Below are 26,786 nucleotides of genomic sequence, written 5' to 3'. Positions count from 1 at the left end.
GAAAAAGAGGAAGGCTGTGGGCTGTGGCTGTGAAAAGCTCTTTTGTGGCCCCCTAAGCTTCTCATGACAGCAAAGGCCTGATGCTATAATGACCAAGAAAGCTGGACCTCCATTGCCTCTGAAGAACTAAAGAGGAGAATCTCACAGAGGGCAATGGAAAGATGCATGGTGGGCAGGCCACAACAGCCAATGGGGAATGCTGAAGAGAACCTGGAGTGATTGATGCCAGAAAGAGATTATGGACCAGGCACATGGCAAGAGCAAGCAATGACAGGTGGATGGACAGATTGCTTCACTGGGAGGACACATGGAAAGCCTTCAGCACGTTGGAGGGAACTCCTTGTGGAAAACTCCTGGGAGGGGTTGCAATCTGCATTGTTGGAGGGAATTTCTAAGTCAGTGAGATTATAGTTCCTTTGAAGTATACATACATCTACATCTAATACACATACATGTAGATATATGCACATATTGCCAGACTTGTGGTTTTGTTAGTGTGGGGAGCTCCCAGTAAAGGGACTCCCAAGTGTAATACACATCTGCCCCTTCTCTGGGACTGGTCACCTTGGAGATATACCTGGGTCCCTGGTTCTACCCTACTGTAATTCAAAGTGTGCATGGGACTTTGGGAGCCTGGATGCACTTCCTCTCCCAATAAAATGACTTGCCAGAATGGCCTGGGTTGGGTCCACTGAAGCACAGGTATGTCTAGGGAAGACCCTAGTCCTGACCCCTCTCCCCACCTGGAATTCCACTTTTCATCCTGGTACCCAGGAATTCTCCTATGACAGCAAACATTGGTGACAAAAACCCTGGGATTCTATCCCAAAGATGGTGTCTATACCATCTCTTTCAAACTATTTAAAAATTTCACCTGATTAAAAAACATCTTTTCTATGCTTACTCCTCCTCCTTCCCCCTACCTCCATAATGGAGTCCAGGACAATCTATAATCAGTTATTTATCCATCTGTAAAATAGAGCAAAGACATGCAAAATGGTTCTCAGTTTCGTGGGTTCATGCATTTAAAGCTGGGAGGCAGCTTAAGGCTCAATTAGTTTGACCACCTTTTTTACAAATGAGGAAACTGAGGCTCCGCAAGGTTTTGGGGACTTGCCTAAGGTCACACAGGTAGCAAGTACCAGAAGTGGTTTTGAACTCGGGTCTTCCTGACCTCAGACCTCATCTAGACCTCCTTCATCTCCTCCATGATTCCTCTTTCCTAATGGCCCACTCGCAACATCAAACAAATTGGTTGTTTAGCATCATAAGGGCACTGCAGCCTGGTCTGGTCGGTGATGTTCATGTCTTCTGTATTTCAGGCCCCTCATGAATGCTTTCCCTCCTCACCTCTGCTTCCTGCTGCTCAGATCCCGCCTGCTGCCAGAAACTTTTCCTGAGATCCTCTCTTCCCCCTCCTACTGCTAGTGCCTCCCCTCTGAGATGATCTTCCATTTACCCTGTACCTATTTTATATGAGCATAGTTTTTTACATGTTGGTTCCCCATCCCCCATTTTAGAGCGGAAAATCCCTGAGGTTAGGGACTTAGTGTTTCGTCTTTCTTTATGTGCTGAACCCAGGATATGTGCCTGGTACTTAGTAAGTGTTTAATAAATGCTTCTTGACTGACTAAGACACATTGGGAGATGTGCCCCCCCCCCAAAAAAATCATCCCTACCCAGCAAACCACAGAAGTTTTTCTACCAGTCTATTTGGAGTGCTAGAAAAATGTTTTCATTTCATTGTGTGCCCAGTGTTTAGGCTTCACCTTCTCATAGACATTAATTGTTTCTTAAAGATGTATCTGTCATGATTGCTGGGGTTTTTCCATTGATCGTTTTAGTTTTGATTTGGGTAACCTGAGGTGTCCCACAGGACGTGAGCTAATCATGGTGGACATGGTTTTCTTCTTAACAAACCCTTCCCTCAGCTCACACATGAAGCCAGGCACCCTGGGCACCTTTTTCTGTCTTTCTTATCTCGGGCCTCGTCCATGCCCACTTCTCTCCTGGTTCCATGCCTGATTCTTTGGGTTCAGCCAGTGAAGACTGGAAGTAGGTCTTGTTACAGGTTGGTAATGTTGTTTAGTTGTTTTTTCAGTCTTACCTCTGTGACCCCATTTGGCAAAGATACTGGATAGTTTGCCCTTTCCTTTTTCTCATTTTACAGATGAGGAAACTGAGGCAAATAGGGTGAAGTGACTTGCTCAGGGTCACACAGCTAATAAATATCTGAGGCCAGATGTGAATTCTTGAAGAGGATTCTTCCTGATCCTGGGCACAGTGCTCTATCCATTGTACCACCCAGCTTCTAGAAAGGCCCTTAGAGGACGTCTAATCCAACCACATTTTACCAATGAGAAAATTGCATCCCTATTAAGGAGAGATGCCTGAGGCTATATGGGTTGTAAGTGATAGAGGCAGGATTAGAATTCAGATCCCCTGCCCCCTAATCTTTGGTTCTTTCTATTGTACCAGACTGCTTCTGTGGAGGCCTGGGGTGCAGTGGAGCCTCAGTCAATCTATTCTACTCCTTTATATCTCTCCCTGCTTTTACATTGCTGCCAGAAGCATTTGCTTTGAATTTCCTTTTTAAGCATCCCTTAGTGGTTTTGCATAGATCTGGAAATATAAGATATTACTGTGTGACTTTGAGCAAGTCACTTCTTGGCCTCAGTTTGCTCATCTGTTAAATGGGGCTGAGGAGGTTAACCCAACGGTCTCCAAGGTCCCTCCCAGCTCCAAATCCTAGGATCCTGCATATGTCAGAAACCAAACTTCCCTCCCGCAGGGCTCTCTGAATTTTCCAGACAGTGACTCCCTGATTCTCACAAGACACTTATGAAACCAAGGGTAGCTATTAGGATCCACATTTTACAGCTGAAAAACAGGCCAAGAGCAAGTAACTTGCCCAATAATCACACAGTGAGTCAGTGAGAAAGTTTGAAGCAGAGCCTTGGCCACAAGACTGTCTGCCCTGCAGCTGTGAAAACACTCTGGAGTCTCTGTCTCACACTAAGGAAACCAAAACCTGAAGTTACAGCAGAAAAAAATCAGGACCCTCCAGCCTGTCCACTCTTCTTCCCTGGTCAGCTGACCTCTGCTGGGTAGAGGGAGGGAGGCCTGTGGCTGGCTAGGTGTCTGGGCATGTGGAAAGGGGACAGGTGGTGAGCCTGCAGGGTCTGACCCAGGATCTGCAAGCCCAGGGCTGTCTGCAGCATGTGGGGGGTGAGTTGGGAGAAGGGCCCTCCTGACAGGCTGATGCTGCCAAAAGCCAACGGAGGCAGCACATTCTATCTCTGCATGGCTCTCATCATTAAGATAGTTTTTCCCCTTAAATCAAACCTGACGTTTCCCCCTTGAAATTTATACAAACTACTGCTTCCTACCTTCTCCCACCTACCCCCCAAGCAGAACAAAGCTAATCCCTCTTCTATGTGAAAAACTTTCAGCTGCCAAACTAGACTATTTCCTGAGCCAGGGTTCCCTGGAGGGACATCTTTGACTCCAGAGAGATGCTGCTACACTAGGAAGAAAAGGTTCAGAATCACTCACGAGGCATGGAGGGTCAAGCAGGCCTGGCTGCTATTTATAGTGTCAGAAGATAACGTTGAGGCAAGTATGAAGGCAAACATCCATCAGTCAATCAACAGGTATTTATTAAGTGACTACTGGGGGTCATGCCCAGTGCTAAGTGCTGATAAAAAGGCAAAACTGAAGGAATAAATGAACCATCTATTTAGCCTTCCTATGTGCAAAACTGAAACACTGTACTCTCCAGCAGCTGGGATTCCAAGGCAGGTAAGGAACAAATATATATGCAGAGTAAATACAAGACAGCTGGGGAGCAAGGGCACTGAAGTTGGGGTGGGGTAGGAAAGGCTCCATGTAGAAGTTACTGCCTGGACCATGTGTCAAGGAAGATTGGGGTTCTATGAGGCAAAGGAGAAGAGGGAGTGGATTCCAGGCATGAGGAATGGCCAGAGAAAAACATGGAGATGGGACATGGAATGTCATGCATGAGGAAGAGAGAAAAAGCCAGTTTGATTAGACCTTTGATTCCAACTTGATATAAATAGAATAAATGAGGACACTTCTCCGTGGCGGACAAAAACAGTTTCTGTTTTTTGTTTTTCTTCCTTCTGTCCTATATGACCTGGAGTATGATTAGGATTCCTCCAAAGAATCATAAAACCAATCTCCAAGTGATCAGGGATCTCAGAAACCATCAAGTCCAACCCAGACCTGACCAAGAATCTGTTCTACAATGTCCTCCCAAAAGAGTCAACCAGTCTTTGCTTGAAGTTCTCTAGTGAGGGTGAATCCACTATCACCAAATGCAGGTCATTGTATGTTTGGACACCTCTAACTGTGAAGCCTTCCATTTCTACCCGCTGCTTTTAATTCTGCCTCCTAAAGCAAGGCACAACCAAGTCTCACCCCTTCTCTACATGATGACCCTTCACATACTTGAAGGCAGTAATCTTGTCTCCCTTTCTCTACCATGTTTTGTTTTGTTTTTAATCTCCACATTAAACATTCCCAGTGCTCAAACCCATAGCATGAACCCAACCTTTCAGTAGGCTGGTTGTCCCACTTTGAACACTCTTCAGAATTCAGAGAGAATGACTGAGGCTAGAACCCAAAGATCACATCCCTCTAGGGCATTGCCCAGCAATGGCTAGAACAACATCCTCCAAGAGTCCAAAGATAACATGCCTAAGCAGCTAATTTGAAGAGAATAGAAAGAAAATCCCTTGGCACTGGCCGGCATGGCAGAATACATTGGGATTAGGACCTTGCCACTCCCGGACCTTACATCTCTCTTAGGCTAGTCTAAAATGGCATTAGCTTTGGGGACCGCCATAGCATACTTTGATTCCTTATGAGTTTGTAACTCACTGAGACACCCCCAACATCATTTTCCAACATCACCCAGCTCCTTGAAGATGGGGGCTGTTTTATATCTTTCTCTGAACCACTGGTGTTTAGCATAGTGTCCAGCAAGTAGTAGGTACTTAATAAGTGCTTATTGTTATTTCTTCCGAAAAAATAATCCTATATTTCTATTCTATTTTATATATATTTATATACCTATAGGTCATTTGTCCTGATATCAATCATGTATTTGTTATATTTTGTACATTTTTGTATACCTATAGGTTGTTTGCCCTGATACCAACCGATCAATAAACAAGTTTTTATGTACCTTTATGCACCAGGCACTGTGCTAGATGCTGCATATTCAGAGACCCAAATGAAACAGCCCCTACCCTCAGGCAGCTTACATTTTGTCTTGTTAGAATTATGCTCCCGGAGAGCAGGAATTGTTTCATTCTTTGTATCTGTTTAATAAATATTTTTTGGTTGATTTTAAGGAATAAATGCACATTACTAAGTCTAAGAGATCCAGAAGTAGATCCAGACCAACACTGGTCAACGTGGAATGAATTCTTCCTGCTGTCAAAAGCAGTAGAGTCTACATATCTGTCCCAAAGGCAGGCTCATTGCTCTCCTCATTCTGGCCCTCATTTTGGTTCCATCCTGACCAGTTTCACCCCATTCCAGGAGTGTGAGTCACTACTGAGGATGATCCTTAAGGATATGGGACCTGGTCACTGGGCAAGTGAACCTCTGAAAGCCCGAATCAGTCTGGAGTCCTCCCTGGACAAGTTTAGCTTCTGTTTTTCTGTTCTCAGTGACCACAACAGGCAAATAAATGGGGGGAAAAAGACCTATTTTATTGTACTTCTCCCAACCTCCGAAGTTCAACACTCACTGTTCACAGCTGGTTAGCTCCTTACAATTTACAAAACACAGGCACTGGGGCAGAAAGGCCATTCCTGATCTTTCTGGGGCATGTAACATCCAGAGCAAACTAGCCCTCAGTTCCCCTAAGATTCTGAGAGCTGGACAGAGAGAATGATGGAGGCTAGAAATCAAAGATCACGTTGTTCTAGGTCCATGCCCATTGATGGCTAAAAGAATATCCTCTGGGAGTCCAAAGATAAGATGTCTAAGTAAATAGTTTGAAGAGAAGGAAAATCCCCTAATGACTAATCAGGAATCAGAGGGAGTTTGTACACACAGGCCCTCACGCAAACACACACACACACACACACACACACACACACACACACACACAATTAGCTAGTCTATGTTCTCTCCTGACTTCTCTCCTTCCTGGCTTTGAATAATAACCTAGAGGCCTTCCTTCACATTTTTCATTGTTTCTTTGTTCAAGAAGCCAAGATCCTGACAGTGTCTAAGATTTTTGCCATTTTCACCCACGAAAAATGAATAAAATATTTTTCTTACAGTTACAGTTTTTCAAAGCTTCAGGACATAGTTTATTGTCTGGAGTTTTGGTAGAGGTTTTGAGGGGAATCAAGCCTCTGACTTCATTTGTCTGGAGGACGCCTGGTGAGGAAACTCCCTCTTCCAATGTACCCCCAAGGTGTTCCTCAGACGGTTCCCAAAGGCATGGTGAGGTTCAGTGACTTCCCCAGGGTTCATCCAGCCAACAGGATGTGGGTAGGATTTGAACAGGAGTCTAGCCCCAAGCTCCCTCTCCAGGACAAAGTATAAAGTAAAACATGAAGAGACATAATGATTCTGAAGTGTTTTCCTTTTAAATGTTATTTAAACATAGAAGCAAGTAATACCCCCCTCCTCTGGTTATTCTCATTAATACTGAGAGGAGATTGAGCTCAGCATGGGGTGGACCTGGAGAGAGGAAGACCTGAGTTCAAATCCTGCCTCAAGCACTAACTGTGTGATCCTTGACAAGGCACGTAACCTCCATCCGCCTCAGTTTTCTCCTCTGCAAAATGACGACAGTAACAGCCCTTTTCTCCCTGGGTTGCTGTAAGGATAACATGAGATAGTATTTACAAGTATTTTGTAAACCTTAAAAGTGCTAGATAAATTATTGTGACAATACAATGTAGAACAGGGAGGTCTGTAGAGAGATTTCAAGGGCTCTGTGAACTTAGATGAGAATACATCTTTATTTTCACTGATCTCTAATTGAAATTGAAACTTTCAATCAATAATATATTATTGATATATGTAATATATATAAATAATATATATATATTATTTAGAGAAGAAGTAAAGAGGTTTTCCCACAGACTGCCAAAGGGGTCTACGACACACACACACAAAATCTTGATGTAGAGGATAGAAAACTAACGTTGAAGGCAAGTCACTTAACTCTCAGAGACCCACAGCAACCCTTTAAGACACCCTACTAGTGGAGGAATAGATGCCAGTCTATCCCGGGAGAGGAAGTTTCTTCACTGAAATTTCCTTACACTAATGAAATCAAAGGTCCTTTCTTTAAAAAAAGGAAAAAAATCTTCTTTACATAAATCCTATTCCAGTGCTTGATATGACCTGAAAAAGATCCTGGGTTCTTAGGGCTTGTACAAGCTCTGACAAGTTCTACTAGACTAGAAAGGCACTGGCCTGTCCCTGCTATCCAAGGAATATCTAGGTAAGTAGAATGGAGGTCACCATCTGGAGGCTAGCCACCCAGGAATGAATTATATCCATTTAATGGACAAAATTACAAAACAGCCCCCCTTCCTCTATGGCACCCTTGTGTTCCTATAGTTATAGACAAGGAACCACAAGAAAATGAGCTAGACCAGGGGTCTTAACTTCATTTATGCTATGGTCTCCTTTGGGAGTCTGATGAAACCTAGGGAACTTTTCTTACAATCATGTTTCTAAAATAAAAGATGGAGAATTATAGAAGAAATCAAATCTAATTAAACGAAGCTAAGAAAAATTTTAAATAAATTCATGGATTCTTTGAAATCTATCCACAGAGCTGTGGACCCTAGCTTACCAACACTCAGGTTAGAGGTTGCTAAAAGTCAACCAGTTCTTAGACCATCTAGAAATTTAAAATCTTGACACTTTGGAAGTAATGACCAACACAGTCATAGATTTTTAGAGGAATTGAACCCCATAGACACTGACAAATTTTTGCTATGATGAAATCAGAAGACCAAAGAGTTACAGCTCAGTGGAGGGATGGTTGACCTGTCTCTTTGTTAGACTTGTTTTCATCGTGTACTGATGTACATGTGTCTTCACATATTATGGGCCATGAGGTCCTGCTACTTTGAAGAGCTTTCAGTGGGTGTAAGCAAAGATGCCACAGTGAGGACAATTTGGGGCTCTGGGTCTGAACCAACATCCAAAGATATGGAGAAATTCTTTGAAAAACTCAACAAGATCCCCCATATTTTGTCAGCCCAGACCATGATATTCAATGGCTTCAATCTGAGAGCGAGCACAGTGGACAACAGTGAAAATTATATTGGAAAATATGCTTTGGGGTCAAAAAATGAAAGAGACCAGAATCAGGTAAACTCTGGAGAAACACAACATCTGAAAAATACTCATGAATACTTCTTTCATTCAACCATTCAGAATTTGTTAAGCTATGGACAGGATACATGAGGGAATAGAATCAGAAGGATGATACTAAGTTTAAAGAGGACTGAGAAAGGCAACTTGCAGAAGGTGGGATTTTAGCCATTTCAGAACCAACTGTTAATGAGCGGTCTTATCATCAAAAGTCCAAGTAAGCATCAAATGTCAAGAAATGAGGAAAGGATGTGAACAATTATAAATATTGCAACCCAAAATGTTTAAACACTCAGAAAAATGGGAAATGGACACGCCCATTTCATCACTGTATCTTTAGTCAATGCAAGAATTTAGTCAAATCTCTGCATTATAAAGAAGTATGGAAGATTCTAAGCCCTATCAACTCACAAAACAGTGCAAAGCTGTTGAAGAAAATAATCCACCCTCTAAAAACTTGGCATGAGATCTAGCTAAGCCAGCTAAGAGGTGGAGACCAAGCCCTTCATTTAACAGATGAGGAGACTGTGACCCGGAAAGGTTGTTTGGTTTACCCAAGGTCACAAAGAGCCAGGATATGACCTCCTATCCCTTTTCTTCAAATTCAGGGCTCTCACAATGCTTCCTGTCAATCCAAGAGTGTTCGTGAGTGAAAAGCAGAGGACAACTATCAGACAGGAAATGGAACAATTCTTCCAACGATAAATAGCATGCAACATCGCTGTGAATATGTAAGACTGGAAAAGGGAAGTGGGCCGGATGGGTAGAAAGACGGAGAGACAACACAGAAGCAGCGGGAGGCTACGTGGCTATGTCTGATATATTAAGAAAACCAAGGGAAGGATCACACAAAATGAATATGAAAGGATTGAAATTTGCAACACTGGACAAATTGCTCACGGACTGAAATGATAGTCATCAAAATATATCAGAAGGAACATTGTATTCCAAACCCTTTATTTTACAGATGAGGCAACTGAGGTTCATGGAAGTCAAGGGGATTTCATAGGATCCTAGATTTGGAAGGGACCTCAGAGGCCATCTAGCCCAGCTCCTGCATTTACAGATGAGGAAACTGAGGCCAATAAGTGCTAAGTGACTTGTCCAAGGTCACACAGGCATTAAGTGTCAAAGGAACCTAGATCCTCTGACTCCAGGGCTAGTATTTTCTTTTCCTAGCTTTTTCTATCCTTTTTCTTTCCTGCAGTGATGATGGATTCAATATGTAGACCTAACACAGTGGTCTGCTTGTCTTAGGGGTCTGAGTCATATCTCCCACTCTGTCCATGGATGTCAAAGTAACCATTCTTATGAATTTCATGAAAAATGCATTAACAAAGAGAAGGTCTTTCTTGTCATCCATGAGGCAGATATTATTCAGCACCTGCTAGGAGAGGAGCCTGCTCTGCTGGGCTTTTCACAGGCCAGTCGTTCGGATGGGAAGGCGTGTATGAACTAATATAGAGGGAAGCAGGCAGAACCAGGAGGTCAGCATTCAGGCTGGCTACCATGATGTAAATGAAGACAACCCTGAGTGCCAGCCTCTGAATAACTGTCATGATCAGTCTTGGTCTCAGAGGACAGAGGATGTTCTCCCAGGAGGGAGGTGGGGGACTAGTGAAGCAGAATGTTCCGTATAACCTCAAACACCAGGCCTCACTCAGTTGGTTTGGTTTGTATACCTTTGGCTGTTTTGTAGGGAAGGGTTCAATGGAGTAAGATGGGAGTGATGCCTTGATAAATCGCTGTGGCATAAATACAAAAGGAGCCATTAAAACTTGAAAAAATAAAGTTGTTCTTCTCTCTGTGATCTAAGATAGTGAATGGAAAGATCCCTTTCCTTGATGTCAAGAAGGGTTATGACATGGTTTGTCCTTTTTCCATGACTCGGGAGCCTCAGGAATATCCCTGACATGGGACCCTGGCATATCAGTTATGAACAACACCTTGTTACTTGTATTGGCAGCATACTGGGTTAGAAAGAAGACTGGGTCTGGAATCAGAAAACTTGGGCTCAACATCTAGCTTTCCTTCTTTCCATCCCGGTGACAAAGGCAAATCATTTCACTTCTCTAGGCCTCAGTTTCTCTGTCTGTAAAATGAAGGTGATGGACTATCTGATCTCTGAGATCTCTTCCAGCTCTATATTTATGATCATGTCATTCTAAGTTACTTCCCTTCCTGGGCCTCAGTTTCCCCATTGGTAAAATGGAGGGGGAGTGACCTAGGTGACCTCTGAGGTCCCTTCCAACTCTAGAGCTAGAATCCTATGAGCTGATAACTAGATGATATCTAAAGTCCCTTCTACCTCTAAATCTATGCTCCCATGAGCTTCCTATCAGTCAAGTCAAGAAGCTTTTTAAAGCGTCTACTATGTGCCAAGACCCTGTGCCAAGTGCTGGGGGATACAAAGAAAGGCAGAAGTCAGTCTCTGCTCTCAAGAAGCTCATACTCCAATAGGGGCCAACATGCACACAGCTGTGTACAATCAATAAATGCTGGGCCAAGAGGTGATCAACAGAGGGAAGGCATCCTGTTAAAAGCAAAGACAAAGGATTCCTCTAGAAGGCTGGATTTCAACTGACCCCTGGGGGAAGCCCAGAGGTGAAGAGGATGAGGGACAGAATTCTAGGCATAGTGCACAAGCTGGTGAAAATAAGGGCTATCCATCAGATGGGTATAAACAAGGCTAATAGATAAGATAGATAATTCAATATGATTTAGAGATTCAGCACCCTCCTTTTCTCTGAGCCCTTGAAATAACCTCTTCTCCCTCTGCTACCCACAATCCCCCCAAGCCCCTTAATTATAGGATCATAAATGAACATTTGTAAGACACAACAAAGACCACCTAGTTCAACAGTCATTTTACAAATGAGGACACTCAGACCCAGGAAAGGTGAAGTGACAAATAGAGAGGGTCAGAGTCAGGATTTGGACTCAGGTTCACTGAATCCAAAGTCAATTGGAGCATTCTCGGCAATTCATGTTATAACTCGAAAAAAAGAAGGGACTCTTGTTTTACATCCTGTTTCTCTAATGTATTGTTACAAAGAACACAGATAACAACGGTGCCAAATTAAAAACAAACCCAACAGAACTCAGCAAGACCCAGGAGTTTCAATCCATTTCATCTTCCTCTACAACTACCCTTGGCTTTGACTTTCATCGAAATGTATCCCCCAAATGGTGATTTTTCTATGACTTAGTCTGTAAAATAGCCTATAGGTTCCCCATGTCTGGACTTCTCTGTTAGCATCTCCCCTCAGGTGATTTTCAAACCATGGTTACAGCATCCTATCAATTCGTTTCAAATCTAGCACCAGCAGAAATCCTTGTTCAAACAAATGCCAAGCTCTACTCTCATTCTGGGTATCATATACCTGAAATAATTACTGGCTGCAGCAAGCACTGCCCGGTGGCAGGAGAATTCCTGAATGTCCACGCACAAGATGACATCGGTCAGGGAGTTTTCCAGTCGGAGGTTTTCCAAACCATTCTGTAGAATTCTCGAGAGTTCAGTGTCATCAAATTTCACTTTTTCACCATTCAAGATTTCCACCAGATCCCCACGTTTCCTGGAATGGCCCTCGTCCAGAGGAGTAAGGGGTCCTTCTAGGCTTTTTTCCACAGTGTCTCCCATGTTTCAGGAGGCACCGTGTCATCCCGTCAACACAAGTCTGAAAGAGCTCTGATGTTTCACCCAGGTCACACTGTAGGAGCCAAGCAGATTTCCTGTCCAAGGCCCTCCACTTATCAACAGCTGTCACACACATACACATAACAGGAAACCTTGCACTTTCTCATCCTGTTGCTACAAATGAGGGCAACTTCTTTTTTTTCTTCTTTCTTTGAAATACCACTGCATTTAGAAATGATTTCAGACAAACAAACAAAGGGAGAAGCTGAGATGTAAGGGGAAGAGTCAGATCACAGATCACACATATCATCACAAATTTAGAGCTAGAAGAGTTCTCGGACACCATTGAGTCTATCCTCCACATTTTACAATTGAGCTAACTTGCGAGTGACTTTCTTGCCTGCGCTCACACAACTAGTAATTATCTGACACAGGATTTTAAACGAGGTCTTCCTGACCAGGGGCAGGTAGGTGGTGGAGGGATGGAGCTCAGAGCCTGAAGTCCAATCCAGCCTCAGACACTTACTAGCTGTGTGACCCTGGGCAAGTCACTTCATCCTGCTTGCCTCAGTTTCCTCATCTGTAAAATGAGCTAGAGAAGGAAATGGTAAACCACACCAAATATCTTTGTCAAGAAAACTCCAAATGGCATCACTGAGAATTGGGCATGATTGAAACAACTGAATAATAACAACTTCCTGGTTTCATTTTGTTTCCATTGCCCTGGGAACTCCATGAGAGCAGGGACTGTCTTTTGCTCTCCTTTGTATCCCCAGTGCTTAACACATAGTAGGTCTTTAATAAATAATAGCTTATCAACGGACTGATCCAAGCCATTTTCTACCTTAATATGATGATCAGCTACCAAGTGTAATGGAGCTCTTTGGTCCTGGCTGTTAAATGTGTTTTTAATATATCTAAGTGGGTTCCTGCACTGACTGGGATAATTCTGGGAGTCGTCATAAGATGGTGGAGAGTCAGAGAGCTAGAAAGAACCATACAGACCAATGCTTTCATTTTACAAATGAGGAAACTGAGACTTAGAGAGGTTAAGGGACTTGCTCAAGGTACTCAAGCAGTAAGAGGAGTTCAAACCAAGGTTCTCTGATACAGAATCCAGTCCATTTCCCTCTGTATGAGTCTCTGATTCCATGCCCACTCCACACTCGCAGTTGCACAAGCTGGAAATGCCTGAACTGACCTGAAACATGGACCCAGAAGTCTCAGACTATTTTGGACTCCTCCTCCCTCTTGAGACCTGAAAATTACTGTGCCCTTGGCCTCCACCATGGCTCACCTCATCCATCATCTAAGTCACTGAAGCATCTTTTTCTACAGTGAGAAATGCATTGCCCAACTAAGAAATAAAAATGAAAGACAATGGACTGAAGCTTCCCAGCTGGGAAGGGGATCTAAGTATAGTTTGCCTGCACTACCTAGGGAAGTTTTGGGATGTCCAAGAGCTGGACTCTGCAAAAGTAGACTGGGTGTGGGTGTAGGCAAGGAAGACAAATCTGTTTTTTTCATTGGGTTGGAATTGCTGTAAATATGGATGACCAACACGACAGGTTCAGTTCCTGTAGAAGGCAGTAGCTTCATGAGAAGAAAGTTTTGTTCTCATGGCTTTAGATTGTCCTTCTAATCCTAGTCCAGTGACCAAGGTTTCCATCCTTAAAATAGAATCGCGTCTCCCTGGCATACTCCCAAAAGGCTTATCGGCTACTCCTGGGAGTCATATGTGCAATTTAGGTAGTTATAGTCAGGTACCTCTGCCACAATCTATATGAATTCATGCGTCACATTTTCCCCACTCTGGACCTCAGTTTCCCTATCTGTAAAACAAAAGGGTTGGACTAGCTAACCTCTGAAGTCCCTTCCAGTTCCAGATATATGATTTTATGAAACTTTTTAGGGTTACATATATCAGGTGTCAGGGATCCCTAATGGATATCCCCCCTTTGGGAGGTGGGAAACTGGAGGAGAGAGACCTCAGCTGAATGTAATTTCATAACAGCTCTTGGTAGGATACAGACCACAGCTCCATCCATTCATCGTCAAGCACTTATTATGGGCTTACTATGTGCTGGGCCATATATTAGGAGCTACAAAGACAAAAAGGAAATTGTGCCTATTCTAATGGGGGAAACAGTATAGACATATACAGGTACATATAAAACATGTCTAAGGCAGGTATAAGGTAACCTTGGAGGGGGACCCAGGACAGGGACCCTGCAGAAGCTGCTACTAGAGAAAAGACTTGAAGGAAATGAGTTCAACTCACCCTATTCTGGTGTATAATGAGTCTGGGCTCCATCCATGGCCCTGGACCAGCACAGGCATCTGGGCACAACCATACTCACTACAAATGACGACCTATGGAGAGAAATCCCTATAGAAAGTGTAGAAGGCTCCAATGTAATTTGAGAAAGTAGGTCTGCTCCTCAAGGAATAGACCAATATGGCTGAACCATAAAATATATGGAAGAAAATGATGTGCAAGAAGATTGGGAAGAGGGAGTGGGGAGGAAGGGGGAAAAACCACTTATGAACTACTTACTGTGTGGCAGACATGGTGCTAAGCACTTTATAAATATCATCTCATTCGTTCCTCCCAACCATCCCAGGAGGTAGATAATATTTTGGTCCCTATTTTGTAGTTGAGGGGACTGAAGCAGACAGAGGTTAAGTGACTTGCCCAGGATCACACAGCGGGGAAGTGTCTGAGTCAAGATTTGAACTCTGGTCTTCCTGACTCCGGCCCAGCACTCTATCCACTATGCCACCTACCTAACCGAGAACAGGTTATAAAGAGTTCTCAATGTCCAAAAGTTCATATTTGATCCTAAATATAGAAAAGACTTATGCCCAATCCCATAATCAGGCAAGAAAACTTTCCTCCAGCTTTCTGTAGAGACCTATACCACGAATACTACATTGTGTGACTTGGTGTTGCTTAGAAACAACTTAACTTTCTTCTCCTGGAGGAACTGGAAAGGAGCTTAGGGGATAGCCCACCCATCCTGCTATACCTGCACAGTCTACGTGACTCACAGTACCAGCAAGGAGCAAGCCTTGGTTACTTTCTTTTCCTTTCTGGCCCATCACTGTCTCCAGGTCTGTGTGGCGTGTTCACACTCCATCTGCACATCTGGTCTGCAACCAGGTACCTCCCTGTTATATGGAAGCAGACTTTGTCTTGCTCAGTATCCGAGAATTCTGAGTGGAGAAATAATGCAAGAGTGGAGAAATAATGAGAGATCAAAGGGCTCCCCCTTCCTCACTTTCCCTGACATTCCTTTTCTCACATAATTACTATAAAAAGATACAAAGAGAATACAGATGTTGATGACAGGTCTCTGTTTGCACAGAGGACCACAGTAACCTTTCTCTACACTTCAGAAGAAAACACAGTGTCCCTGGAGCTGGGGTGAGAGATCTGGGTTGAGCAACGGAAATGGGCTTAGGAGGGGGAAAGTAAGGAAGTGAAACAAAAGCTAGGGATATTGCCAACAAGGCTACATCTGCCATCGGGGGTGTGGTAGAGGGAAAAGGAACTGTAGAACTTTGTTCTCCCTTTCTTTATCAGTTTCCCCTTCTCCACTGCCCATCCAATGACTGCAAGACCCTGCCCTGGACCCTCTACTGGCACGGAGACAAGGTGAGAAGTAGAGATCATGGTTGAGGAGAAAATGGCCCCAATTCAAAATTCAGTTTCATTTAATTAACATGCAGTAAGTATCTGGCTGTATTGTGCTAGGTTCTGGAGATAAGGACAGAGAAAAAAATGAACCTGTTCCCCACCCTCAAGGGTTTCACAGTCGGCTGTGGGCATGTGATGTGGATATAGGCAAATAAACCCAAACCCATCTGTGGATGGATGGAGCATTCCCTGAGGGACCTGGGATCTCATAGAAGGAGGACCCTAAGGAACCTGAGAAGTCACTGTCTATACAGTCTCGGATGAGTCATTTAGCTTCCTTAGGTCAGTTTCGTCTTCTTTAAATGGGGTGGGGGTGGGGTAGACAAAATTATATGCATGTCTATGACCTTTTGAAGTCTTTTAACCTCCCTCGACCTCAATTTCCTCGACTCTAAAATAAGGGAGTTGGACTCCATGACCTCTGATAGATGCACTCTTCAGCTCTTGAGCTATGATCCTGTGTCTCAGGTGGAGATGATGAAGGAATCAATCTTTCAAACCCCAGGCTTGAGGGATAGTCTCAATACAATATGACTGGAGTTCAGCAAGCAATGAACTTGAAGGAAGGATGGCTGAGCTGTTCTTGGATGGGGGTGGGGACCACATGTGGTGCTCTAGGTCCTCAAGTGTGGCCCTTTGTCTGAATCCAAACTGAAGTGGACTTGAGGACCTATATGGCCACAGGTTCCTCACCCCTCCTCTTGATGCTCTCTGAAAAATCACAGACATGAAAGAAGGGCTACAAAGCTATTGCTTATTTTCAAAATGAAGGATAATTCTTCAACTATAAGCTATTTTGCATAGTTGATGAGTCTGACTCCAATTCCTGGCAGAATTCTTGAATGCCTTTTTCAATTTAAATTTTTGTTTATATCTTTTGTTGTTGTTGTTAAATCACCTTCATTTCCCATTATAACCCTCCTTCTTCCTTTCCCACAGTTTCATCTCTTATAACAAAGAAGAAAAAAGAAAGGAAAAACTCACTAAGCATCATGTCAGCCAAGTGTGGTTGGTGTATGCTGTGTATCACACACATAGTCCCCCATCTTTACTAAAAATGGAAAGAGGTACATTCTCATATCTCTTCTTTGGGGGCAAACTTGGACAAGAGAATTTGTGCACTCCCTCAGGTTGCTAAGAGTTGTGGAGCCTGGAGTCTGATGGTAAATGAAAGAGGAAAGAGGAAGAGAAAGTGGAGAAGAGAGAGAGAGAGAGCGAGAGAGAGAGAGAAGAGAGGAAGAGGGAGAGAGTGAGAGAGAAGAAAGAAGAGAGAAAGACAGAGAGAAAGAGACAGAGATAGAGACAGAGAGAGACAGAGAAAGACAGAGAGAGAGAGAGAGAGAGAGAGAGAGAGAGAGAGAGAGAGAGAGGGAGAGAGAGAGAGAGATCCTAACAGCATTTCTTACTTCTTCATGTCCCTAAGAAGTCACCGTGACCTTGGGCTAACGTGGCCAGATTTTTAAGTGACAAGCTAGCCCCTCATGTCTTAAGAGAAGGGGTGTGTGTGTGTGTGTGTGTGTGTGTGTGTGTGTGTGTGTGTGTGTGTGTGTGTGTGTGTGTGTGTGTGTGCGCGCAACAAACAAAGGCTAGGACATTCTGGGAGCAGCCCCAACAAATGGCATAGTGAGAATGGGAGCCTGAGACGACAGGAACCATGATGAGAACTTACCATGGAAATAGGAGGTCATCAGCACAGCAGCTGAACCCAGATCTGGGCATGAGGCACAGCCAGTGCAAAGTCACAGAGATGGGAAATGGATTGCTGTACATGAGGAAAAGGAAGAAGTCAGTTTGACCAGATTGTAGCATCTTTGGTTCCATCTTATCTCCATGCTCCCCTCCATGAAGGCTGTGACCTTCCCACTCTACCTCATCCACAACACACTCCCCTGGAGTACACTCTCTCCTTTCCTCTGTTCTGACTTTCCTTCAGGGCTCAACTCAAGGGTCAATTTTTATATTCCTGATTCATCCCAACTTCTAGTGCCCTCCCACACAAAATCACCTTGTATGTATTGGGCACTTATATTGTTACATGCTTATATGTGTTCAAGTTGTCTCCTTTGACTAGGCAGGGACTGTTTAACTTCTGGTCTGTGTCCCCTCTGCCTAGGACAGTGTCTGGCCCATCACAGAGCACCTAATAAATATCTGCTTACTTGCTTGATTGCTCTACCTCTAGAGAAGCAAAGTAGACAGCGTACCTTTGTGAACTGGATATTCATTGAGTGTATGTAAAGTGCTACCAGGGCACCTAGGTAGTGCCGTAGTGCACAGAGCTCTGGAATCAGGAAGACTCACTCATCTTCCTGAGTTCAAATCTAGCCTCAGACACGTATTAGCTGTGTGACCCTGGGCAAGTCACTTCACCCTATTGGCCTCAGTTTCCCCATCTGTAAAATGAGCTTGAGAAGGAAATGCAAACCCCTCCAGTATCTCTGCCAAGAAAACTCCAAATGGGGTCACAGAGAGTCAGACATGACTGAAAAATGACTAAAACCAACAAATCACTAAATCTCTCAGAACAGCTCATGGTCATTGAGTGAACAGTACTGCACATTACTTATTTTTTAAATCTTCTGTTGATGTGTTTGGCTGGTTTGGGTCTTTTACACAGTGTTTACTTCCCTCCTGTTACCTTCCCTTAGCAGATACCTAAGCAAAACAATCTGATTTATCAACTGCTGCAAAAGAAATGGTAACATTCTACAGCCTTCTCAGCAGAGAGGAAGGAAGCGTGTTCCAACCTCAGAGCAAAAGTGCCCTCTGCCCACATTACACAGGGGTGGATTTCCTCCCTTTGGTGAACTTGTCCAATCCATTTCCCTTCCTAAGGTGGCCTCTGCCTGTGAAAATAATAGTTATAAAGCACTTGTAGTAGAAAGATGACTGGTTCCATTTTACAGAGCATGAAATGGAGAGTGGTTACTTGACTTGTCTATGTTCTCATAGACATGGGTAAGGGCAGACAGGGAGTGCCATGGTGCACAGAGTGCTAGGCCTAGAATCAGGAAGACTTGAGTTCAAATGTGACCTCAGAGGCTTACTAGATATGTGACCCTGGGCAAGTAATTTCACCCTGTTTACTTGAGTTTCCTCATCTGTAAAATGTAAAATGTAATCTGAAAAAAAGAAATGACAGATCAGTCCAGTATCTTTGCCAAGAAAATCCCAAATGGGGTCATGAAGAGTCAGACACAATTGAAATGACTGAACAACAAATGCTTGAAAGAACCACGGTCTGAGAGAACTAAGTCTCTTGAGGACAAATCCAGAATGCTCTCCACTATATATATGATACAGCCTCTCACAATCAATCAGCAAGCATTTATTAAGCACTTACTGCATATCAGGCACAATGCTAAGTCCTAGGGATGTGGGGAAGTAACCTTTTATAACCTAACATTGTTATAACCTTTCATCATCATAGCTTTTTATAACTTTATATTGTCATAACCTTTGATTATGATAACCTTTATTGGAAGATTTGAGTTGGGTCTTCACTCAAAAGCTTGTATTTTGGCTTTGCTCAAATTTTACTGAATGTTTAGACTTATCTGCTGACATCATGTAACACTTACTGAGAGTCAGGGGACCCAGACACACCTGTTAGTGGCTCTTCCTTCTGTCAAGCAAATTAATCAATTTCTTTCTGAAACTTTTTCAGGTTTGAGTTTTGTTCTTGACCTACAGCAAAGGGGGAACCAGAAAAAATAATCCAATCAATCAAGAAACATTTATGGAGTGCTTCCTCCGGACCAGGCACTGTGCTGGGTACCAGGGATACAAAGACAAAAGCAAAGAGTCCCCATCCTCAAAGGCCTTACTGTGTATAAGTTACAACTAGGAATTCTTCATGTAGAAAAGTTCCTGGCTGAACTAATTTTTCATTTGAAATATAGGGTGATTTACAAATTTGTTTGAGCTAAAATTTCTCCAGAGTAATTCCTATGGGTAGAGGCAGAATGTTATAATGGTCAGAGCTGACCTTGGAGTCAGGGAGATCTGGGTTCAAGTCCTACCTCAGACACCTATTGGGTAAGGCATTTAATTTCTCAGTGCTATCAGGCAACTCTCTAGTCTAGAAGTGGAATAATGGAAAGGAATGAGTATTCGTTAAGCACCTACTATGTGGTGCCAGGTGCTGCACTAAGCACATTACAAAAATGATCTCATTGGATCCTCCCAACAACCCTGTAAGGTATTATCTTAATTTTACAATTGAGGAAATTGAGATAAATGGAGGTTAAACCACTTAGCCAGGGTCACACAGCTAGCAAGTGTTCAAGGCTGGATTTGAACTTGGGTCTTCCTGGTTCCAAGCCCAGTGCTCTAGGCACTGAAGCCCTCCCTAGCTGCCTAGGGAAGTAGACGTTTCTTTGCATTGGCAGAAGAGCTTCTTTATTGGAAATTCCCTACACCAGCTGAATCAGAGGGTAGATTTCCCTAAGTAGTTTAGTTCTGTTTGTTTTTCTGGACTGTTTTCAGAAAGAACCTAAACGAACATGATTTGGGGGGAGGGTGGAGGAAGGTAAGTCTAATCAGCCAAGGTACACTTTGGCCCAAGGTCAAAGATACTCAGTCCAAGACACTCTTGAAACACATCTAACTTTGTCACCCACCAATAGCCCTCTCATCATGTCACCTCCCTCCCACTCACTAGCCCTCAGTGGTTCCCTACTGCCTACTGAATAAAGTGCACACACCTTACCCTGGTATTCAAGGCAACCTTGAGGGATTTATTGCCTACTAAAGGGTACTGTCTCTGGAATCACAAGTCTTCAGTTCACATCTTGCCTCTGATGGATACTACCTACAGGACCTTGAGTAAGTTACTTTGCAACCCTGGGTCTCAGTTGCCACATCTGTAAAATGAGGGGGCTAGACTAGATGACTTCTGAGGTCACATTCAGCTCTAGATTCATGGTCCTATTTACTCAGGGCTCCTGTCAAATCCCACACTCTCTTATTTTTCCTCTAACCAATCCCATCCCCATGTGGATGTTACCCTTGTTACCCTCTACGTCTGGAATGGAATTCACATTCCACATCACCCCAATCATGAGTTCATCTACTGAGGTTCTTCCTGTCCTTCAGGGCTCAGCATTATGTTTCCCATGAAACTTTCTCTGATTCCTGTCTGCCACTGATGAAAATCACCTCTCCCTCTTTGGATTTCTTGTAGTACTTTGCCTGGACCTCTCCTCCTGGCTTGTGCCTGTCCTGACCTCCTTTTCCCTTCTTCCCCCTCTTCCTCCTCTCCATGTGTACAGATACATTTACATATATGTGCTTATACAAGCACACACACATACATACAAAGCTCCTCTAACTAGAGTGGAAGCTCTTTGAAGGCAGAAACTGTTTTCCTTTTGTTTATATCCCCAGTTCCTGGCATATAGTAAGCACTTAATAGACGTTTCTTGATTGATTGTTTGATTGATCAATAATTAGTTTATCTGATTTATTGATATTCTGTCCAGATCATCTGGAGAAAATATGTGAAGCCACAGGGACTATCTCTGTCATCTTGCTGAGAAGGTTGTCTCCCCTTTCCTTGGGAACATTGTCAAATGTTGCCAAGGTAAAGAAGCCCAGTCTGGCTCCCTGTGCTCTGCTGGAGACAAGGCATGACCTGAACCCGAGCTCTGCCCTGCAGTCTAGGGGATCCACTCTCTGTTGGTTGGAACCTATCTAGTATCTCCAACTGAAACAGCTTTGGCAGGTGAGAAGGTGCACCCTCTAATTATTATCTATCCCACTGTCTGCATCAGGGCAATTTGAGGGAACATCAAGGCAAGTGGAGAAAAGGCCAGTTTTTGAAGTTGAGAGAGTCCCAAGACCTTCCCCACCTCCCACGTGAGTTTGTTCTATGCCCATCCCCCACCTCCCACATGCTCAGGCACATGCACACACACAGTTTCCCCAGCACACAATTGGTTTTCTCCCTCTAGGCTTGCCCGTGACATTCTTCATGCTGGACCTTCCTTCACCAGTTGCAGGGGAGTTATCCCACTACCCCTTGTGGAAGAGATTTAGGAATCAAGACATCCACCCATTAGCACTTATGAAGAACCTACTGTGTATCAGGCAGTCAGTCAAGAAGCACTTAATGAAATGCTTACCATGTGCCTTCCACTGAGCTAGGTGCTGGACAAGCAAAGGCAAACGTAAAACAGCCCCTGATCTCAAGGAATATACATTCTGATGGAGAAGATGGTGTGTTCACATACCTACATGTATCTATACACACATATACATATATATGTACATATGGTCCTATAAACACACATATATGCAGAATACATGCAAGATTTCAAAAAAAAAGGTAACAGCCACTGAGATTAGTCCAGTCAGTCCAGACTAGGACCAGGGAGAGCTTCATGTAATAATGAGTCTTGCAGGAAGACAAGGATGTTACCAGGGAGATTTGGGGAGAGAGTGCATTTCAGGCATGCCTGATGACTGATGCAAAGGTATGGAGACAAGAGATAGACCGAAGGCCAGTGTGGACCAAAGGGTACAAGGAAGGGAGTAATACGTAATCCTACTAAAAAGGGAAGTTAGGGCCAGAGCACAAGGGTTTTAAAAGCTTTAAAAAAGTATATTTTATTGTAGAGGCAATAGGGAGAGACTGGAATTTATTGAGATGAGTGACATGGTCAGGAAACTGTGTTATCTATCACGTCCTCACAGTTCTGGAAAGTGGGGGCAGGGAAGGCAGGGGAATGGGGAGAAGGATGTCTGGGGAATCTCAAAACATAGGCCAAGATACCAAAAGCATGCTATAAGAAAGAATCCCTCCCCAATTAATAAATGGTCAAAGGCTATGAACAGGCAGTTTTCAGAGGAAGAAATTAGAGATATCTATAATCATATGAAAAATGCTCTAAATCACTTTTGATTAGAGAGATGCAAATCAAAACAACTCTGAGGTACCACATCACACCTATAAGATTGGCAAACATGACAGAATAGGAAAATGATAAATGTTGGAGAGGATGTGGGAGAGTTGGAACACTAATTCATTGTTGGTGGAGCTGTGAGCTGATCCAACCATTCTGGAGAGCAGTTTGGAACTATGCCCAAAGGGCTACAAAAATGTGCACACCCTTTGACCCAACAATATCGCTTCTAGGACTGTATCCCCAAGAGATCATAAAAATGGGAAAGGGTCCCACAGTACAAAAATATTTATAGCAGCCCTCTTTGTAGCTGCCAAAAACTGGAAATCAATGGGATGTCCATCAATTGGGGAATGGCTGAATAAATTGTGGTGTATGAATGTAATGGAGTACTATTGCGCCACAACAAATGATGAACAAGAAGACTTCAGAGAGGCCTGGAAGGACTTATAGGATCTGATGCTGAGTGAAAGGAGCAGAACCAGGAGAACTTCGTGTGCACAGCAACGACCACAGTGTGCGAGAGTTTTTTCTGGTAGACTTGGAACTTCATAATAACGCAAGAACTTAAAAAAAAAAAGATTCCCAGTGGTTTTCTAAAGCAAAAACACCTTCCACACTCAGAGAAAGAACTATGGAATTCATTCGCAGAATGTAGCAGATCATGTTTGTGTGTGTGTGTGTATATTATATTTTGATTTGTTATATGATTTCTTCCATTTATTTTAGTTCATCTACATAGCATGACTATAGTGAAAACTTATTCAATAAGAAAGTATATGTAGATCCTATATAGAATTGTATGCCATCTTGGGGAGAGAGGGGGGTGGGGGGGGTGGAGGGGGGGTGGGGGAGGGTAAAAAACCATGAAAATTTATGGTAGTGATTGCAGAACATTAAAAAAATAATAATAATAATTAAATAAATAAATTCTTAAAAAAGAAAGAAAGAATCCCAGAATTTGGAAGGTCACCTGGAGTCATTTAGTCTAACTGATGCTTGAAAAATAATCCCCTTTACAAAATATCCAACCAGCGGTTATCTAGCCTTTGCCTGAATACTTCCAGTGTGGGAAAACCCCTCTCTCTTTTGAGGCAGCCCATTAGACATTTCAATACATCTAATTTTTTGGCAACTTTTCCTAATACCCAACCTAAATTTGCACCCCCACCCTTGGTTTTTATGTTCAAAGAAGGAATGAACTATGTGCATATAGGTTTGAAGCGCCAGTATGGTGTGGCATATTCTGAAGATACTAGATTCATGACACTCGTAGACAGTAGTAATCTTGCTATCCCTCTTTCATCATGTAACTTCCCTCCTCAAGAACCTCCAATGGTTCCTCTCTGCCTACAAATAAAGTACACACTCCTCACCTTGACATTCAAGGTTCTATAGCTTCCCATAGCTCCCTGTTCCCCCATCCTCCCAGGTGAGAATTTTTCTTCCCATTTCACAGATACAACTGAGGTTCCCTCCTCTCCCTTCTTCCTCATGTCACATCCCTCAGATGCCCTCTGCCACCATCTCCTCCTTCACCCTGTTTCACATAAAGAAGTGGACTTTCTCTTTGGCAAAGCAAACCTCCCTTCATGCACAGGCAATCTCTTCTACAGTGAGTTGCTCCCTCTACCATCCCCACTTTTTCATTCATCTTCATTCTCTCCTATCCATAAGCTGTTTCCCTGCTTTCTTGGGTGGGCTACAGCTTCCACATCTGGGGATCAAGGGAGGTTAAGTTGGACTAGTTCCTTGCAGTTATAAATCAATGATCTTATGAGCCTCTGGAAAAGCTAAGCACAATCAGAGGCGATGAAACTGGGAAAGCCTGAGGACAGGGACAATGGGGAAAAGGATGGAAGGTGAAGAAGGAAAAACTGGGTGGGTAAAGATGTTCTGAGACCTTTATTGATCACAGCCTGGCTCTTTTCATCTGGTGTATAGGAGGAGAAGGAAAGCAAGATGTTATGGATTCCAGAGAGAAAGAAATGCCCACAGACTCACTTTCATTTCTCCACCATTAAATCAATCAAACTTCAAAAATACAACACATTTTTATGAACTAGAAAATCATCAACAAATATTTCCATATAGAAAACATAAAAGGATTCTACATGAAACTATTGTGTTAAATATTTTTTTAAAAGTATATACAAATATATATGTAATACATTTACAAATAAATTTATTTAAATATATATTATATATAAAACTTAGCATGATACTGACATTGGCCCACTTGGACCTTGCTCCTGAGTATGCCCAACCTGGCTACCACAAGTGGGAGCTCTCCAAGTTTAAAAATCTTGAAAGATTCCTTAGCTGTGAAGGAACTACAAAGCATGGAGAGGCATCTTGCTAATAAGCACTGTGGGAAGAAGATTTGAAAGAAGTCCAAGCAGTATGTATAATATTTCTATATCTGACCTTGAAGGAAATCTTCAGTCATCACCAAGCCTTAGCACAAGACCTCCAGAACCCAGCCAAACAGGGGAAATCATGCAGCTTAAGCTCCAGGGAAACAAATCACCCCCTTCACTTGATAGCAGAGTATGGGTTTCCAGTATCTCAAACAGGAGGTCTCATCTTCTCAGAGCCCAGACAAACAGCCTTTAGATGCTGACAATTCCAGGAAGTAGACCTGTAACTCCAAACAGTTTGTTGTCATCTCGACCTCTTACCCCTAGCAACCAAGGAAGAAAGGAAAGGATTATTAATATTCAAAGGAGCAAATCTGTTCCATCTAAGAGCCAAATTGGGAGAGTTCTCAGCACTCCTTCTGGGCTAGTTATGCCAATAAGTGGAGACAAGCTGACAAGTACAACTCTGAGAAGCAGTTTATCTGAAGAGAGTTCTTTAAAGTTTCTGCAGCATGTTCATCAGTCATGGATTTTACCAAGAAATACTGAGTGAAGGAGTTGAAGCAGAGCAAGAGAAATGACGGTGAAGATACATTATGATTATTAAAGGATCTTAAAATACCACAGTCCCCAAATATGAAAAGGATAATTAAAGTGAACCATATTGATCTGATGGTGAAGGCGAAGTACTAACTGAGACGGAAATAACTGCCACCGGGAAAAGAACCCAAGTCTCCTGATTTTTCACCTATTCTACCGTCATCAAGAAGTAGTTCTGACTAGATTTTTAAAATTATCATTATACTAAACAGCAGCCCTGTTTTGAGTGATATGCAATAGAAAATGTATTGTTACATAGATGGATTCATTAGTCCTAGTTTACAAAACTGTATAAAAACAGTCTTTAAAATAAAGCATTGAAATGAGTCACCATTGACAGCAAAAAAACAAAAACAAAAAACAAAAACCCTAACCTTTATGTGCCCCTTCTGAGTTTTCTCCTGCTCACTTCTGAGTATTTTAATTAATTAATTAATTAATATCATGGATGCTCTTTTTTTTCTGCTTGTTGTAACAGTACCAGTACTTCCCTGGCTTTCTCTTTAAGTTTTTCCCCTCCGAGTAAAAGTCTCCCTTATAGCATATATAGTCTAGTAAACCAAATTTAAAAATAGGTATCGTTTATATACCACTTTAAGGCTTGCAAAGCATATTATAAATGCTTCATCTGATTCTCTCAACAAGTCTAGGATGTAGGGACTTTTTTTACCCCCCTTTTACAGATGAGGAAGCAAGATTTAGAAATTTCAAGTGACTTGCTCAGGATCACTCAGTTGGTAAATGTCTAAGGCAGAATTTGAATTCAGGCCTTTCTGATACCAAATCCAGCATCTGTCCACTGTACCACCTACCTGCCTTGTATGGCACTGGTTGTGTCTCAATGTATATCCCATTCTTTTCTAATGGGCCAATGCTTTTCCTCGAAGAAAGAGTGAGGTATGCTTTACCATTGTTTTTTAGAGTAAGGACTGGTCACTGTATTTATTGGTTAGAGTTCTTAAGCTGTTCAAAGTCATCTCCATTTGCAAGGTCGTGTTATTCCCTTGGTTCTGCCTACTTCCCTGCACATCAGTTCATAGAAGTCTTCTCAGGTTTCTCTGAAGTTGCCTCTTTGATCATTGACATCCATATCCCATAATCTTTGAAGACCAGTGATCAAGTGCCAGGCATTGTGTTCGACTCTGAGGATACAAAAATAAAATGAGCTTATAATATACAAGGTGAGACAAGAGATGTTC

The 26,786-nt window shown here is 42.8% G+C and overlaps 1 protein-coding gene and 1 long non-coding RNA gene across 3 annotated transcripts in view; one reads left to right on the top strand and one right to left on the bottom strand.

The window, feature by feature from the left end:
• The window catches only part of KLHL6 (kelch like family member 6), a 35,146-nt gene extending 22,907 nt beyond the window's left edge, over positions 1-12,239 (bottom strand). Inside the window, exon 1 of the mRNA XM_072640355.1 lies at positions 11,766-12,239. Coding sequence (XP_072496456.1) covers positions 11,766-12,025 — 260 coding nt within the window. The 5' untranslated portion in view covers positions 12,026-12,239. The remainder of the gene's footprint in view (positions 1-11,765) is intronic.
• Positions 12,240-15,491: 3,252 nt separating this feature from the next.
• Positions 15,492-23,432, top strand: LOC140525200 (uncharacterized). 2 transcript variants are annotated; one of them, XR_011973964.1, is made up of 3 exons: positions 15,492-15,680; positions 16,662-16,789; positions 19,390-23,432. It is a non-coding gene; the product is annotated as an uncharacterized lncRNA (long non-coding RNA). The 2 variants fall into 2 exon arrangements; XR_011973963.1 differs by having other exon boundaries at positions 15,492-16,004.
• The last annotated feature ends 3,354 nt before the right edge of the window (positions 23,433-26,786 follow it).

This window comes from Notamacropus eugenii, chromosome 2 (assembly GCF_028372415.1).
Source record: "Notamacropus eugenii isolate mMacEug1 chromosome 2, mMacEug1.pri_v2, whole genome shotgun sequence".
Taxonomy (NCBI): Eukaryota; Metazoa; Chordata; class Mammalia; order Diprotodontia; family Macropodidae; genus Notamacropus; species Notamacropus eugenii.
The sequence above is the reverse complement of the archived record's forward strand: the minus strand, read 5'-3'. Positions and strand labels throughout refer to the sequence as shown.